Genomic DNA, 14457 nt, shown 5'->3' with positions numbered 1-14457 from the left:
TAGGAGAAAAAATGTACCCCAAAAAAGAAATCTTCTGGACTCCGAAGAGACACTTTGAGCCCTTCACAAACAGAGAATTGGCCCGCAGAACCTGAAACACCTTCCTGACCTGTAGAACATGAGACTCCCAGTCATCAGAAAACACCAAAATATCATCCAAATACACAATCATAAACTTATCCAGATATTCACGGAAAATATTGTGCATAAAGGACTGAAAGACTGACGGAGCATTGGAGAGTCCAAAAGGCATTACCAAATACTCAAAATGGCCCTCAGGCGTATTAAAGGCGGTTTTCCACTCATCACCCTGTTTTATCCGCACCAGATTATACGCACCGCGAAGATCTATCTTAGTGAACCACCTAGCCCCCTTAATGCGAGCAAACAAATCAGTCAATAATGGCAATGGATACTGATACTTGACTGTAATCTTATTCAGAAGGCGATAATCTATACAAGGCCTCAGAGAACCATCTTTTTTTGCCACGAAAAAAAAACCTGCTCCCAGAGGGGACGAAGATGGACGAATATGTCCCTTTTCCAAGGACTCCTTAATATAATTCTGCATAGCAGTATGCTCTGGCAGTGACAGATTAAATAAACGACCCTTAGGGAACTTACTGCCAGGAATCAATTCAATAGCACAGTCACAATCTCTATGCGGAGGGAGCGAATTGAGCTTAGGCTCCTCAAAAACATCCCTATAGTCAGACAAAAACGCAGGGATCTCAGAAGGAGTAGATGAAGCGATTGAAATCGGAGGTGCATAATCATGAACCCCCTGACATCCCCAGCTTAACACAGACATTGTTTTCCAGTCCAGGACAGGATTATGAGTTTGTAACCATGGCAGACCAAGCACTAGTACATCATGTAAATTATACAGTACAAGGAAGCAAATCACCTCCTGATGAACGGGAGTCATGCGCATGGTCACTTGTGTCCAATACTGCGGTTTATTCATAGCCAATGGTGTAGAGTCAATTCCCTTCAGAGGAATAGGAACTTCCAGAGGTTCCAGACTAAAACCGCAGCGTTTAGCAAATGACCAATCCATAAGACTCAGGGCAGCGCCCGAATCCACATAGGCATCGACGGAAATGGAAGACAGTGAAAAAATCAGAGTCACAGACAAAATGAACTTAGGCTGCAGAGTACCAATGGCAAAAGATTTATCAACCTTTTTTGTGCGTTTAGAGCATGCTGATATAACATGAGCTGAATCACCACAATAAAAACACAATCCATTTTTCCGCCTATAATTTTGCTGTTCACTTCTGGACTGAATTCTATCACATTGCATAGTCTCAGGTGCCTGTTCAAAAGACACCGCCAACTGGTGCACGGGTTTGCGCTCCCGTAAACGCCGATCAATCTGAATGGCCATAGCCATCGACTCATTCAGACCTGTAGGCGTAGGGAACCCCACCATAATATCCTTAATGGCCTCGGAAAGACCATTTCTGAAGTTTGCAGCCAGGGCGCACTCATTCCACTGAGTAAGCACCGACCATTTCCGAAATTTTTGACAATATATTTCCGCTTCATCATACCCCTGAGAGAGGGCTAATAAAGCCTTTTCAGCCTGAATCTCCATGTTGGGTTCCTCATAGAGCAATCCCAATGCCAGAAAAAACGCATCCACATTGAGCAATGCAGGATCCCCTGGTGCCAATGCAAATGCCCAATTCTGAGGGTCGCCTCGCAGGAAAGATATTACAATCTTGACCTGTTGAGCAGGGTCTCCAGAGGAGCGAGATTTTAAAGAAAGAAACAATTTACAATTGTTCCTGAAATTCAGGAAGGTAGATCTATCTCCAGAAAAGAACTCTGGAATAGGAATTCTAGGTTCAGACATGGGAGTGTGAACAACAAAATCCTGTATGTTTTGAACTTTTGCCGCGAGATTACTCAGGCTGGAAGCCAAACTCTGGACATCCATGTTAAACAGCTAATATCAGAGCCATTCAAGGGTTAAGAGGAGGTAAGAAGCAGCTAGACAGCAATTAAGGGCTAGGCAGCAAAACTCTGAAGGAAAAAAAAAAAAAAAAATTTCCCTTAAACACTTCTTTTTCTCCTGCTTCAGCCCAAACAATTAACACTTTGTGGGCCGGCTATACTGTCATGAATCCCAATGGCTAGGGATAGCAAGGGACAAGCAAAGTAATACAAAATATCGGACGAGCTCTAGGGTGATGGAACCTGGGCTGACCGCTGCCCTACGCCTGACAAACGCAACTAGAGATAGCCAGGGAGCGTGCCTACGTTGGTTCTAGACGCCACGCACCAGCCTAAGAGCTAACTAGTACTGCAGAGAAAATAAAGACCTCACTTGCCTCCAGAGGAATGAACCCCAAAAGGTATAGTTGCCCCCCACATGTATTGACGGTGAAATGAGAGGAAGGCACACACATAGAGATGATATATATAGGTTCAGCAAATAGAGGCCCGCTGTAAACTAGAAAGCAGAACGATACAAAAGGGGTCTGAGCGGTCAGCAAAAAACCCTAATCAAAAAACCATCCTGAGATTACAAGAACCCATGTGCCAACTCATGGCACATGGGGAGAACCTCAGTCCACTAGAGCTACCAGCTAGCATAGAGACATAATAAGCAAGCTGGACAAAAAAACCAACAACTGAAAATCAGCACTTAGCTTATCCTGAAAGATCTGGGAGCAGGTAGGCAGGAACCAAACAGAGCACATCTGAATACATTGATAGCCGGCAAGGGAATGACAGAAAGGCCAGGTAAAATAGGAAACACCCAGCCTCTGATGGACAGGTGGAAACCAAAGGCCGCAACCCACCAAAGTCACCCAGTACCAGCAGTAACCACCAGAGGGAGCCCACAAACAGAATCCACAACAGTGCGCCCGCCGAATCTGCCGGCTGGCAGATTCATTACAAAGTGCATTTTGATCGCTGTGGTAGGTTCTATCACAGCGATCAAAATAAAAAAAATAATAAATAAACCCCCCCTTTATCACCCCCATAGGTAGGGACAATAATAAAATAAAGAAAATATTTTTTTTTTCTTTTTCCACTAGGGTTAGGGTTAGAACTAGGGTTAGAACTAGGGGTAGGGTTAGGGTTATGGCATGTGCACACAGTGCGGATTTGGCCGCGGATTGGCCGCGGATCCACAGCGGATTGGCCGCTGCGAATTCGAAGCAGTTTTCCATCAGGTTTACAGTACCATGTACACCTATGGAAAACCAAATCCGCTGTGCCCATGGTGCGGAAAATTCCGTGCAGAAACGCTGTGTTGTATTTTCCGCAGCATGTCAATTCTTTGTGAGGATTCCGCAGCGTTTTACACCTGTTCCTCAATAGGAATCCGCAGGTGAAATCCGCACAAAAAAACACTGGAAAGCTGCTGTAAATCCGCAGGTAAAACGCAGTGCCTTTTACCTGCAGATTTTTCAAAAATCGTGCGGAAAAATCTCACACGAATCCGCAACGTGGGCACATAGCCTTAGGGTTAGGGTTGGAATTAGAGTTAGGGTTGAAATTAGGGCTAGGGTTGGAAATAGGGTTAAGATTAGGCTTGTGGTTAGGGTTACGGATAGGGTTAGGGGTGTGTTGGGGTTACAGTTGTGGTTAGGGTTGGGATTAGGGTTAGGGTTGGGATTAGGGTTAGGGTTGGAATTAGGGTTACGGGTGTGTTGGGGTTAGGGTTGTGATTAGGGTTATGGCTACAGTTGGGATTAGGATTAGGGGTGTGTTGGGGTTAGTGTTGAAGTTAGAATTGAGGGGTTTCCACTGTTTAGGCACATCAGGGGTCTCCAAACGCAACATGGCGCCACCATTGATTCCAGCCAATCTTGCATTCAAAAAGTCAAATGGTGCTCCCTTCCAAGCCCCGACGTGCGCCCAAACAGTGGTGTACCCCCACATTTGGGGTACCAGCGTACTCAGGACAAACTGGGCAACAACTGTTGGGGTCCAATTTCTCCTGTTACCCTTGCAAAAATAAAAAATTACTTGCTAAAACATAATTTTTGAGGAAAGAACAATTATTTTTTATTTTCACGGCTCTGCGTTATTAACTTCTGTGAAGCACTTGGGGGTTGAAAGTGCTCACCACACATCTAGATAAGTTCCTTCGGGGGTCTAGTTTCCAAAATGGGGTCACTTGTGGGGTGTTTCTACTGTTTAGGCACATCAGGGGCTCTGCAAATGCAACGTGATGCCCGCAGACCATTCCATCAAAGTCTGCATTTCAAATGTCACTACTTCCCTTCCGAGCCCTGACGTGCGCCCAAACAGTGGTTTACCCCCACATATGGGGTACCAGCACACTCGCAACAAACTGGGCAACAAATATTGGGGCCCAATTTCTCCTGTTACCCTTGTGAAAATAAAAAATTGCTTGCTAAAACATCTTTTTTGAGGAAAGAAAAATGATTTTTTATTTTCACGGCTCTGCGTTGTAAACTTCTGTGAAGCACTTGGGGGTTGAACGTGCTCATCACACATCTAGATAAGTTCCTTGGGGGGTCTAGTTTCCAAAATGGGGTCACTTGTGGGGTGTTTCTACTGTTTAGGCACATCAGGGGCTCTGCAAATGCAATGTGACGCCCGCAGACCATTCCTTCAAAGTCTGCATTTCAAATGTCACTACTTCCCTTCCGAGCCCTGACGTGTGCCAAAACAGTGGTTTACCCCCACATATGGGGTATCAGCGTACTCACAACAAACTGGGCAACAAATATTGGGGTCCAATTTCTCCTGTTACCCTTGTGAAAATAAAAAATTGCTTGCTAAAACATCTTTTTTGAGGAAGGAAAAATGATTTTTTATTTTCACGGCTCTGCGTTGTAAACTTCTGTGAAGCTCTTGGGGGTTGAACGTGCTCACCACACATCTAGATAAGTTCCTTGGGGGGTCTAGTTTCCAAAATGGGGTCATTTGTGGGGGGTTTCTACTGTTTAGGCATATCAGGGGCTCTGCAAACGTAACATGATGCCCGCAGACCATTCCATCAAAGTCTGCATTCCAAAACGTCACTACTTCCCTTCCGAGCCCCGGCATGTGCCCAAACAGTGGTTTACCCCCACATATCGGGTATCAGCGTACTCAGGAGAAACTGGACAACAACTTTTGGGGTCAAATTTCTCCTGTTACCCTTGCAAAAATAAAAAATTCTGGGCTAAAAAAATATTTTTGAGGAAAGGAAACACATTTATTATTTTCACGGCTCTGCGTTATAAACTTTTGTGAAGCACTTGGGGGTTCAAAGTGCTCACCGCACATCTAGATAAGTTCCCTTGGGGGTCTAGTTTCCAAAATGGGTTCACTTGTGGGGAGTTCCTACTGTTTAGGCACATCAGGGGCTCTGCAAACGCAACCTGACGCCCGCAGAACATTCCATCAAAGTCTGCATTTCAAAACGTCACTACTTCCCTTCCAAACCCCGACGTGTGCCAAAACAGTGGTTTACCCCCACATATGGGGTATCAGCGTACTCACGAGAAACTGGACAACAACTATTGGGGTCCAATTTCTCCTGTTACCCTTGGGAAAATAAAAAATCATTTTTGAGAAAAGAAAAATTATTTTTTATTTTCATGGCTCTGCGTTATAAACTTCTGTGAAGCACTTGGGGGTTCAAAGTGCTCACCACACATCTAGATTAGTTCCTTGGGAGGTCTAGTTTCCAAAATGGGGTCACTTGTGCGGGAGCTTCAATGTTTAGGCACACAGGGGCTCTCCAAACGCGACATGGTGTCCGCTAATGATTGGAGCTAATTTTCCATTCAAAAAGCCAAATGGCATGCCTTCCCTTCCGAGCCCTGCGGTGCACCCAAACAGTGGTTTACCCCCACATATGGGGTATCATCGTACTCAGGACAAACTGGACAACAACATTTGGGGTCCAATTTCTCCTATTACCCTTGGGAAAATAAAAAATTCTGGGCTAAAAATCATTTTTGAGGAAAGAAAAATTATTTTTTATTTTGACGGCTCTGCGTTATAAACTTCTGTGAAGCACCTGGGGGTTATAAGTGCTCACTATGCATCTAGATAAGTTCCTTGGGGGGGTCTAGTTTCCAAAATGGGGTCACTTGTAGGGAAGCTCCAATGTTTAGGCACACAGGGGCTCTCCAAACGCGACATGGTGTCCGCTAACGATTGGAGCTAATTTTCCATTCAAAAAGTCAAATGGCACGCCTCCCCTTCCGAGCCTTGCTGTGCACCCAAACAGTGGTTTACCCCCACATATGAGGTATCGGCGTACTCAGGAGAAATTGCCCAACAAATTTTAGGATACATTTTATCCTGTTGCCCATGTGAAAATGAAAAAATTGAGGCTAAAAGAAATTTTGTGTGAAAAAAAAAGTACTTTTTCATTTTTACGGATCAATTTGTAAAGCACCTGAGAGTTTAAAGTGCTCACTATGCTTCTAGATAAGTTCCTTGGGGGGTCTAGTTTCCAAAATGGGGTCACTTGTGGGGGAGCTCCAATGTTTAGGCACACAGGGGCTCTCCAAACGTGACATGGTGTCTGCTAGCGATGGAGATAATTTTTCATTGAAAAAGTCAAATGGCGCTCCTTCCCTTCCGAGCCCTGTCGTGCGCCCAAACAGTGGTTTACCCCCACATATGAGGTATCAGCGTACTCAGGACAAATTGGACAACAACGTTCGTGGTCCAGTTTCTCCTTTTACCCTTGGGAAAATAAAAAAAATTTCGCTAAAAAATCATTTTTGTGACTAAAAAGTTAAATGTTCATTTTTTACTTCCATGTTGCTTCTGCTGCTGTGAAACACCTGAAGGGTTAATAAACTTCTTGAATGTGGTTTTGAGCACCTTGAGGGGTGCAGTTTTTAGAATGGTGTCACTTTTGGGTATTTTCAGCCATATAGAACCCTCAAACTGACTTCAAATGTGAGGTGGTCCCTAAAAAAATGGTTTTGTAAATTTTGTTGTAAAAATGAGAAATCACTGGTCAAATTTTAACCCTTATAACTTCCTAGCAAAAAAAAAATGTGTTTCCAAAATTGTGCTGATGTAAAGTAGACATGTGGGAAATGTTATTTATTAACTATTTTGTGTCACATAACTCTCTGGTTTAACAGAATAAAAATTCAAAATGTGAAAATTGCGAAATTTTCAAAATTTTTGCCAAATTTCTGTTTTTTTCACAAATAAACTCAGAAATTATGGACCTAAATTTACCACTAACATGAAGCCCAATATGTCACGAAAAAACATTCTCCGAATCGCTAGGATCCGTTGAAGCGTTCCTGAGTTATTACCTCATAAAGGGACACTTGTCAGAATTGCAAAAAACGGCAAGGTCATTAAGGCCAAAATAGGCTGGGTCATGAAGGGGTTAAAGAATAGTTGAAAACTAATTATTTTGTAATCACTATTGCCCAAGTGATCCCCAACCTGTACATTTGATATTCGGTCTAACATATGGCTTAAAATTAGCTCTAGAAGTGCCTCCCTCTGGTTTGGTCCTTCAGCAGTTGTGAAATTGTCTTTCATAGTTGTCAAACACTTATTTCATTTGCTGGTTCTGCAGGTTATTGCTCCCCAGTTTATATCAGGGTAGTTGAAGTACCCCATAATAATTACTTCTCTCTGATTTTCACAGCCAAGTCATACTAACACCCCCTCATCTGTACTGATACCCCCTCATCTGCCACCTTAGCAAACTTGTTTGGGTGTTCGAGATCAGGACTAGCCTCCCTCACATTCTCCCCTCAACCCCACCTCCTGTCTGTCACCCAACTACCTGCCTCACTGTCCTGAAGCTCCATACCACGTTGCTCCCTCATATCTACCCCAGCAAGCACCAGCTCAGAGAGCAGCAAACTCCTTTCTGTATTGTCAATGGATCTCAGTTTTGCCAGCTGTTCATTTAGATCCATTACCAGAGCTTCCAAATGTACAGCATGCACACATTTCGCACAGCAGTATGCACCCTCAAGCGACGGTTCAAGAATTGGGTACATGTGAAAAGACGTACACTGGATGGCACTGTCAATAATGAAGCACATATCCCTAATAGGGATTATACAAACAAAGAAATATGAATAAGGAAATAAAATCAGTGATTCAGCACAAGTTACTCCCTTCTAAACTCCCAGAATCCAAAGTCACTGAATCACAAGTCGCACAGTTAGGCCGGTGTCACACTTGCGATAAACTTGCGCGAGTCTCTCACGTCGATACCCAGCAAGGCCGCTGGCGGTTCAGACCGAAGCGTTCAGCTGCATAGAAATACATGCAGCCTCATACTCCGGTCCCGAGTGCCGGGACGAGTGCAGAGTATTGAGGCGAGCGACTCGCACGAGTTTCTCGCATTGCACTCGCAAGTGTGACACCGGCCTTAGGCTTCTTTCACACTTGTGTCAGTACGCCCTAAGCGTCGGCGCGACGTACTGACTGACGTTGTAAAAATTCTGAACAACGTGGGCAGCGGATGCAGTTTTTCAATGCATCCGCTGCCCATTCTAAAGTCCCGGGGAGGAGGGGGCCGAGTTACGGCCACGCATGCGCGATAGGAAATGCAGGATGCGACGTGACGACGGTCCGCCAAAACACGAAGGATCCAGTGCACGACGGACGCGACGTATGGCCATGCATCGTGATCCGTCGGCAATACAAGTCTATGAGAAAAAAACTCATTCTGTAGGCACATTTGCTGGATGCGTTTTTTTCCCAAAACGACACATTGCGACGGAGGCCAAACGGCGCAAGTGTGAAAGTAGCCTTAAGGCAAATCACACTTAAAAACAAACCAATCTAAATCTCTGTAACACTTTCCTTAGCTGCAACGCCCTGCAATGTCTGCATTCAACTAAACTCATGTACATGCAAAATTACATAAAGACAATTACATAAATACCTTTAATCAAACTAATACATTGAGCAGATAATAATCTTTTGGTAAGTTCTGCATTACATTATCCATTTCATAACACCATGGATTTTTTTTATTCTTGCTCCAACAGCAAGAATAAGGATTATAAAGTAAGTAGAGCATGACTCTTACATGAGAAAACCACCATGCACTCGCTTATCACTGTCCTAAAGGACTTTAACCACACTTAGATGACTTAGATTTCTTTGTTCTTTTTCATTGTACATTTGCTAATTTTGATATTGTCCACCTTTTTCTACCTCTTCAGGGAATTGAACGACTGAAGAAGGAGAATCCAACTTGGGTGAAGACTAGCAGTTGGGATGGAATGAAACAAGCTTTTGGTGGCAGTTTCTCTCCTGCATGGTTCAGTCCTTTCTCAGGAACTCTCTATCATCAGGTGCCAACAGATATTGAAACTGGTCAAGGAGGAAAGGACAGTGAAATAGTGACAGGCAGGTTGGAGGGACACGTTGAGGTCATTGAAATCAGAGGTGGAATCGGTCAGTGTACTAATTCGTAAAATCCAAAAACATCTTTAAAAAGAAACCAAGATGGAAATAAGTTGACTAAACTAACCATCGAGTATCAACAGTGAATGTCAGCTCTTCTATTTCAGTCAACATATTAATATGTCGAGATGTGTTAATTAGTTTTTCTTACGTGTCTCACAACCCCGATAAATGTTTTGCTCTACATTTTACTGCACCAACTCAAAACCTCGCGCTATTTTTCTATTTTCTATATACCAAATATAATGTTGTATGTATCGTCCATCAAATGACTCGTCCACCTGAAGGTGTCTACACAGAGACTTGGTTTTGGTTCTGTTGTACCGTGATGTGAATTAGGATTGGATCCATCTCTTTGACATTGGGTTTTCCATCTAATTAACTGGCAAGGCCTTCGTGGTCAGTGCTAATATACCTCTATTGTTTTCCTTCTCATACATGTTAAACATATTTATTCTGTCATCTGCATCTAATAGTGTTCTCCATAGATAAATTATCATGTGCATTATCTAACAATCATTGACAAATGAAAATACCATTTTAATGGGGGGAAAAAAAGAAGATAATAAAAGTAATACTTTTATACTCCATTATTAAAGCTAACAGAGAAATTAGAGCAGATTATTTTCCATTATTAGCCAAGAGAAGTCCTATGTAAGTTCTATTCTAGGTATCGGAGTAGCATAAGCTTCAGAAACCAGCACAGGTTCCTGATTAATATGTATTTCATAAGTTGAAGGGTTATTCCATAAATGGCAAATTATATTTGGGTAGGTGATTACTTGCTGATCGCTGGGGGTCCTTCCGCATAGACCCTAATCAATCTTCTTCTTGATATACTTTTTTTGACTTAGATTTGCAGATTGTTTTATTTTTATGCATTTCTTTTAAAAATTATAAAGTATTTCTATATGTTCCTCATGTAACCGTCGTAAAGACTTTTCACTAATATATATTTTGATGCGTCAATTCTTTGTCACTGATGAAGTGCGGATCTTTTAGTTAGGTTTTTTTTTACTCTACTTGCACATTTCACACATTTTCTATTAAGCATTTTTGCAGTCCTATGGAACATTGTTCTCAAAGCCAGAAAGCCGCAGTTAAACACTTCATTTCTCGGCATACGTTGCCACCTAGTGGCCAATGCAGTATCAGTGGTCACCCATCACTACAGTTTTATGAATAATGTTATTTCTAATATTTAGAGAGAAAATGTTTACTGAATGTGTCTAGAAAACTGGAATTGTTGTTGAAAATGTTTGTTTTGCCAGTTAAATCTTCCTGATAAATACTTTTATACCCTGACAATTCTTAACCCCTTTCCAACATCCGGCTTAATAGTACGCCCACGTCGGAATCCCAGATTTTGATGTTGGCTGCGGCGTTGAGCACACATCTTTCCCAGCACATGTCAGCTGTTTTGAACAGCTGACATGCGCCTCTAACAGCCAAGGGTGGAATCGCGATCCACCCGTGGCTGTTAACCTGTAAAATGCCGATGTCAATCTCTGACAGTGGCATTTAACTCGCACTTCCGATAAGTGCACTGGAAATCCCGCCTATCGGTGACCCTGTCTTGTGATCGCGTGATTGCTGGTCATTGCAATAAAATGCAATAACGGTCAATCAAAAGATTGTATCTATATCAAAATGGTATCAATAAAAACCTCAGCTCTGTGCGCAAAAAATAATCCCTCACCCAACCCCAGATCACAAAAAATGGAGACGCTATGGGTATCGGAAAATGGCGTCATTTTTTTTTTTTTTTTTTACCAAAGTTTGGCTGTTTTTTCCATCACTTAAATAAAAAAGAACCTAGACTTGTTTGTCTATGAACTCGTAATATCCTGGAGAATCATAATGGCAGGTCAGTTTTACCATTTAGTGAACAGAGTAAAAAAATGTTTTCCCGTTTTACAGTACTCGATGTGTTAAAACCAATCATGTCATTCAAAAGTACAACTTGCGCAGCAAAAAACAAGCCCTCACATGGCCATATTGATGGAATAATAAAAAGTTATGGCTCTGGGAAGAAGGGGAGCAAAAATGAAAACGCAAAAACGAAAATATCTCCGGTCATTAAGGGGTTATAGATGTATTTCCATGGTGGCAAGAATAGCATTTCTCTAGAATATAACACTGATTCATGGGCTACTGATGGCCAAGACTTCCACCAAGTCTCGGCCTCCATTACGTGAATCATTTCACTGCAGCGTGGATGGCGGCAAACGCTGCTGTGCTAGTGACTGGCCAACGGAACCGCAGTCCTTTCATTCAAATGATCAATGTGTTCCCAATGATTTGCCATATCGCTATAACATGGGAATACCTGTAGACAAAAAAGTACAACGTGAAGTACATCAATGGCTATAAGCCACAAGTTTCATTTTTTCCACTGAGACATTTTTTGAGGCACAATTCCATCCTCATGAATAAACTGTGAGAGCCCCCTTCTTTTTGTTTAGGTTAGACTATTTCTTAAAAGGCAACAAACTAATAAGTAGTAATTCCGCTCGCTCACATGTCTAATTTTCATTTACGTGACACAGCCACAATCTTCTGATTTATGGATCAATCTAATACATTTCAATGAATGGGCCCGTGATGTGAATGGGCAGCACACGGATACCTTCTGCGTTGTCCAGCTGAAACTTGGACATGTCAATTTGGCCTTGGTTGACAATGTTACTTTGGGCATGGAAAATGTGTACGATCTTCTTGAAGGGGTTGTCTCATCTCCATGCTATAGATGAGTGGTCTCCAACTGTGGCAGACATAGTGTGACTTGTAGTTTCATCACTGCCAGCAAGTCACAAGTTGGAGACCCCTGTTATAGATGATACCCCCCGTGTAACCAGACCTGAGAACTACTAAAATAATTTTCTTATCAAACTATAAGGGAATCTTTTTAGTTTGCAAAATCATGTGCTTTCACAACTTTTTCTTATGTACATGGGACTAAAGCTAAATCGTGCCAAAGAATCGGTTAACCCTTAACCAAAAACTGCATTCATGAATGTGCACATAATGAATACTAGTGACAGTATATACATCTGATATTTTAAAGATTAAGGGTGTGTTGACACTTTTTTTGATGACTTTTTGGCACAGAAATTCTCTAAAAACCACAAGGAATGTAAAACCGCCAAGTTTTTGTTGGAGAGTTTCTGTAACATTTAGGTGTTTCACTTTGTCCAACTGATTTTAATTTGTAATTGATTATAAAAAGACAAGTAATCACAAAATCTATCGTTCAATTTATTGAAAACATAGATTTATTCAAAATCTATATCACACATGTAAATAGGAAATAATTGCCCCCTAGGCATAATAACTGTTTGTGCCTTCTTTGGCAATAACATTGCAATCAAACATTTGTGATAATTTCTGTTGAGTCTTTTAAGTCATTGTGGAAGGGATTTGGCCAAGCCTTCTTTGCAAAATTGTTTTAATTCTCCTGTGTTGGAATGTTTTCAAGAATTCACTCTTTATTTAGGCACATTTTCCTTCTGGATTTTCTGATAGCAAGAGGAATTCATGGTTCCTTCAGTTTTATGACAAGTATTCTTGGTCCTACAGAAGCAAAGGAGCCCTGCACACATTGTTGGTGTTATGTTCTTATGGTGGAACTATGTGTTCGCTTTATGTCATATGTAATGGGACCAAGGTCTTCCAAAAATTTCCACCTTTGACTCATAAGTCCACGGGATTTTATGCTAAAAGATTTGGGAGTCATCTAGATCCTTCTTGGCAAAAGTAAGATGAGCCTTTGTGTTTTTTGTGTTTGTTTTTTTGCCAGCTGTGGTTGGCAATTTTTTCAATGGATGTAATTTTTGGCTAGTGTCTTTCTTATTGCGAAATTAAGTGGTTAGCCTTAATTGAGGCAAATGAGTACTGAATTAATTATTTAGGTGTTAATCTGGGTTCTTTTGGGACTTCCTGGATGCATCATCAATGTGCTTTTGATGAAATTCTGGTAATATGACCTATCCTGGGAAACTTTACCACTGTTCCAGATTTCCTCTGTTTGTGGATAGTGCCTCTTACTGTGGTTCACTAGAATTCCAGGACCTAAACAATGGCTTTGTAAGACTTTGCAGACTGATAGATTTTAATTACTTTGTTTTGTCTCTGTAGTTGAATCTCTTTATAACATGGCATCAGGTTCAGCTTAATTGGTGCGAAGATTCAGCCTGGTCTGGTAGTCATCATGACGGAGTGTGGCTACTGAATTGTCAATTGAATTTTCTTAACTGGTTGATTTAGTAGCTTGGGGACAATTCATTGTTCTCATAGGCCCATATAGAGCTGAACAACATATATATATATTTTTATATATAGCATTTTGTGCTTACTTGGGTTATCTTTATTACAAGTAATTTAATGATCTGAAATATTTAAGTGTTGCAAAATCTGAAGAAGCAGGGAAGAGGCAAATGTTTTTTCTCAGCAGTTGTAGTCAGATTTAAAACCCAATAAATATTAACATACTTTCAAAGAAAATCATGTGAATAATAGAAATTGACATTGAGAGGGTTAATATCGTGATGACTGACTCATTTCTTGGCTACGTCATGTTCTGCAATATCTGACAGTACAATAGTTGAAGTCTTGTCTAGTTTGGCCAATCTTTTTGAACATACCCATTCATCACACTAGCTGAGGTCAGGACCATAACTCATGGAAACCAATGTCTATTAGCTGGTAGGGTCATATAGTAAAACTTGGGTCTCCCCTCATCCGGGACTTCCATCAGCAGCAAATGATTTCCAACATGAAAGTTTGTGATATTCTTTGTCTCCACTTTTCTGCCTTTTTTTCGCTTCCCTAACTTGTTTTACAATTTGCTTCATTTTGCTCTTCTTTTCCATCCTCCACAACAATTTCAAGTTGATACTGTTCCAGCAAGGGCTATTCCTCGTACTCTGGTAGTTATTCCAGTGCCCAAAGAAGTACATTAGAGAGGTTGTCCAGGCTTATGATATTGATGACCTATCTTTAGGATAGGTCATCAATATCAGATCGGTGGGGTCCGTCACAGTCACCCCCATCGATTAGCTG

At 41.6% G+C, this 14457-nt stretch overlaps 1 protein-coding gene across 4 annotated transcripts in view; it reads left to right on the top strand.

Annotated features, from left to right (window-relative positions):
• ZDHHC3 (zDHHC palmitoyltransferase 3) overlaps positions 1-12703 on the top strand; it is a 121462-nt gene extending 108759 nt beyond the window's left edge. For all 4 annotated transcript variants that reach the window (XM_077269103.1, XM_077269102.1, XM_077269104.1 and 1 more), the window contains exon 7: positions 9153-12703. In XM_077269103.1, the coding sequence (XP_077125218.1) occupies positions 9153-9407 (255 nt within the window). In that variant the 3' untranslated portion in view covers positions 9408-12703. The remainder of the gene's footprint in view (positions 1-9152) is intronic.
• Positions 12704-14457: the final 1754 nt, after the last annotated feature.

This window comes from Ranitomeya variabilis, chromosome 6 (assembly GCF_051348905.1).
Source record: "Ranitomeya variabilis isolate aRanVar5 chromosome 6, aRanVar5.hap1, whole genome shotgun sequence".
Taxonomy (NCBI): domain Eukaryota; kingdom Metazoa; phylum Chordata; class Amphibia; order Anura; family Dendrobatidae; genus Ranitomeya; species Ranitomeya variabilis.
This window is presented reverse-complemented; position numbering and strand designations above follow the sequence as displayed.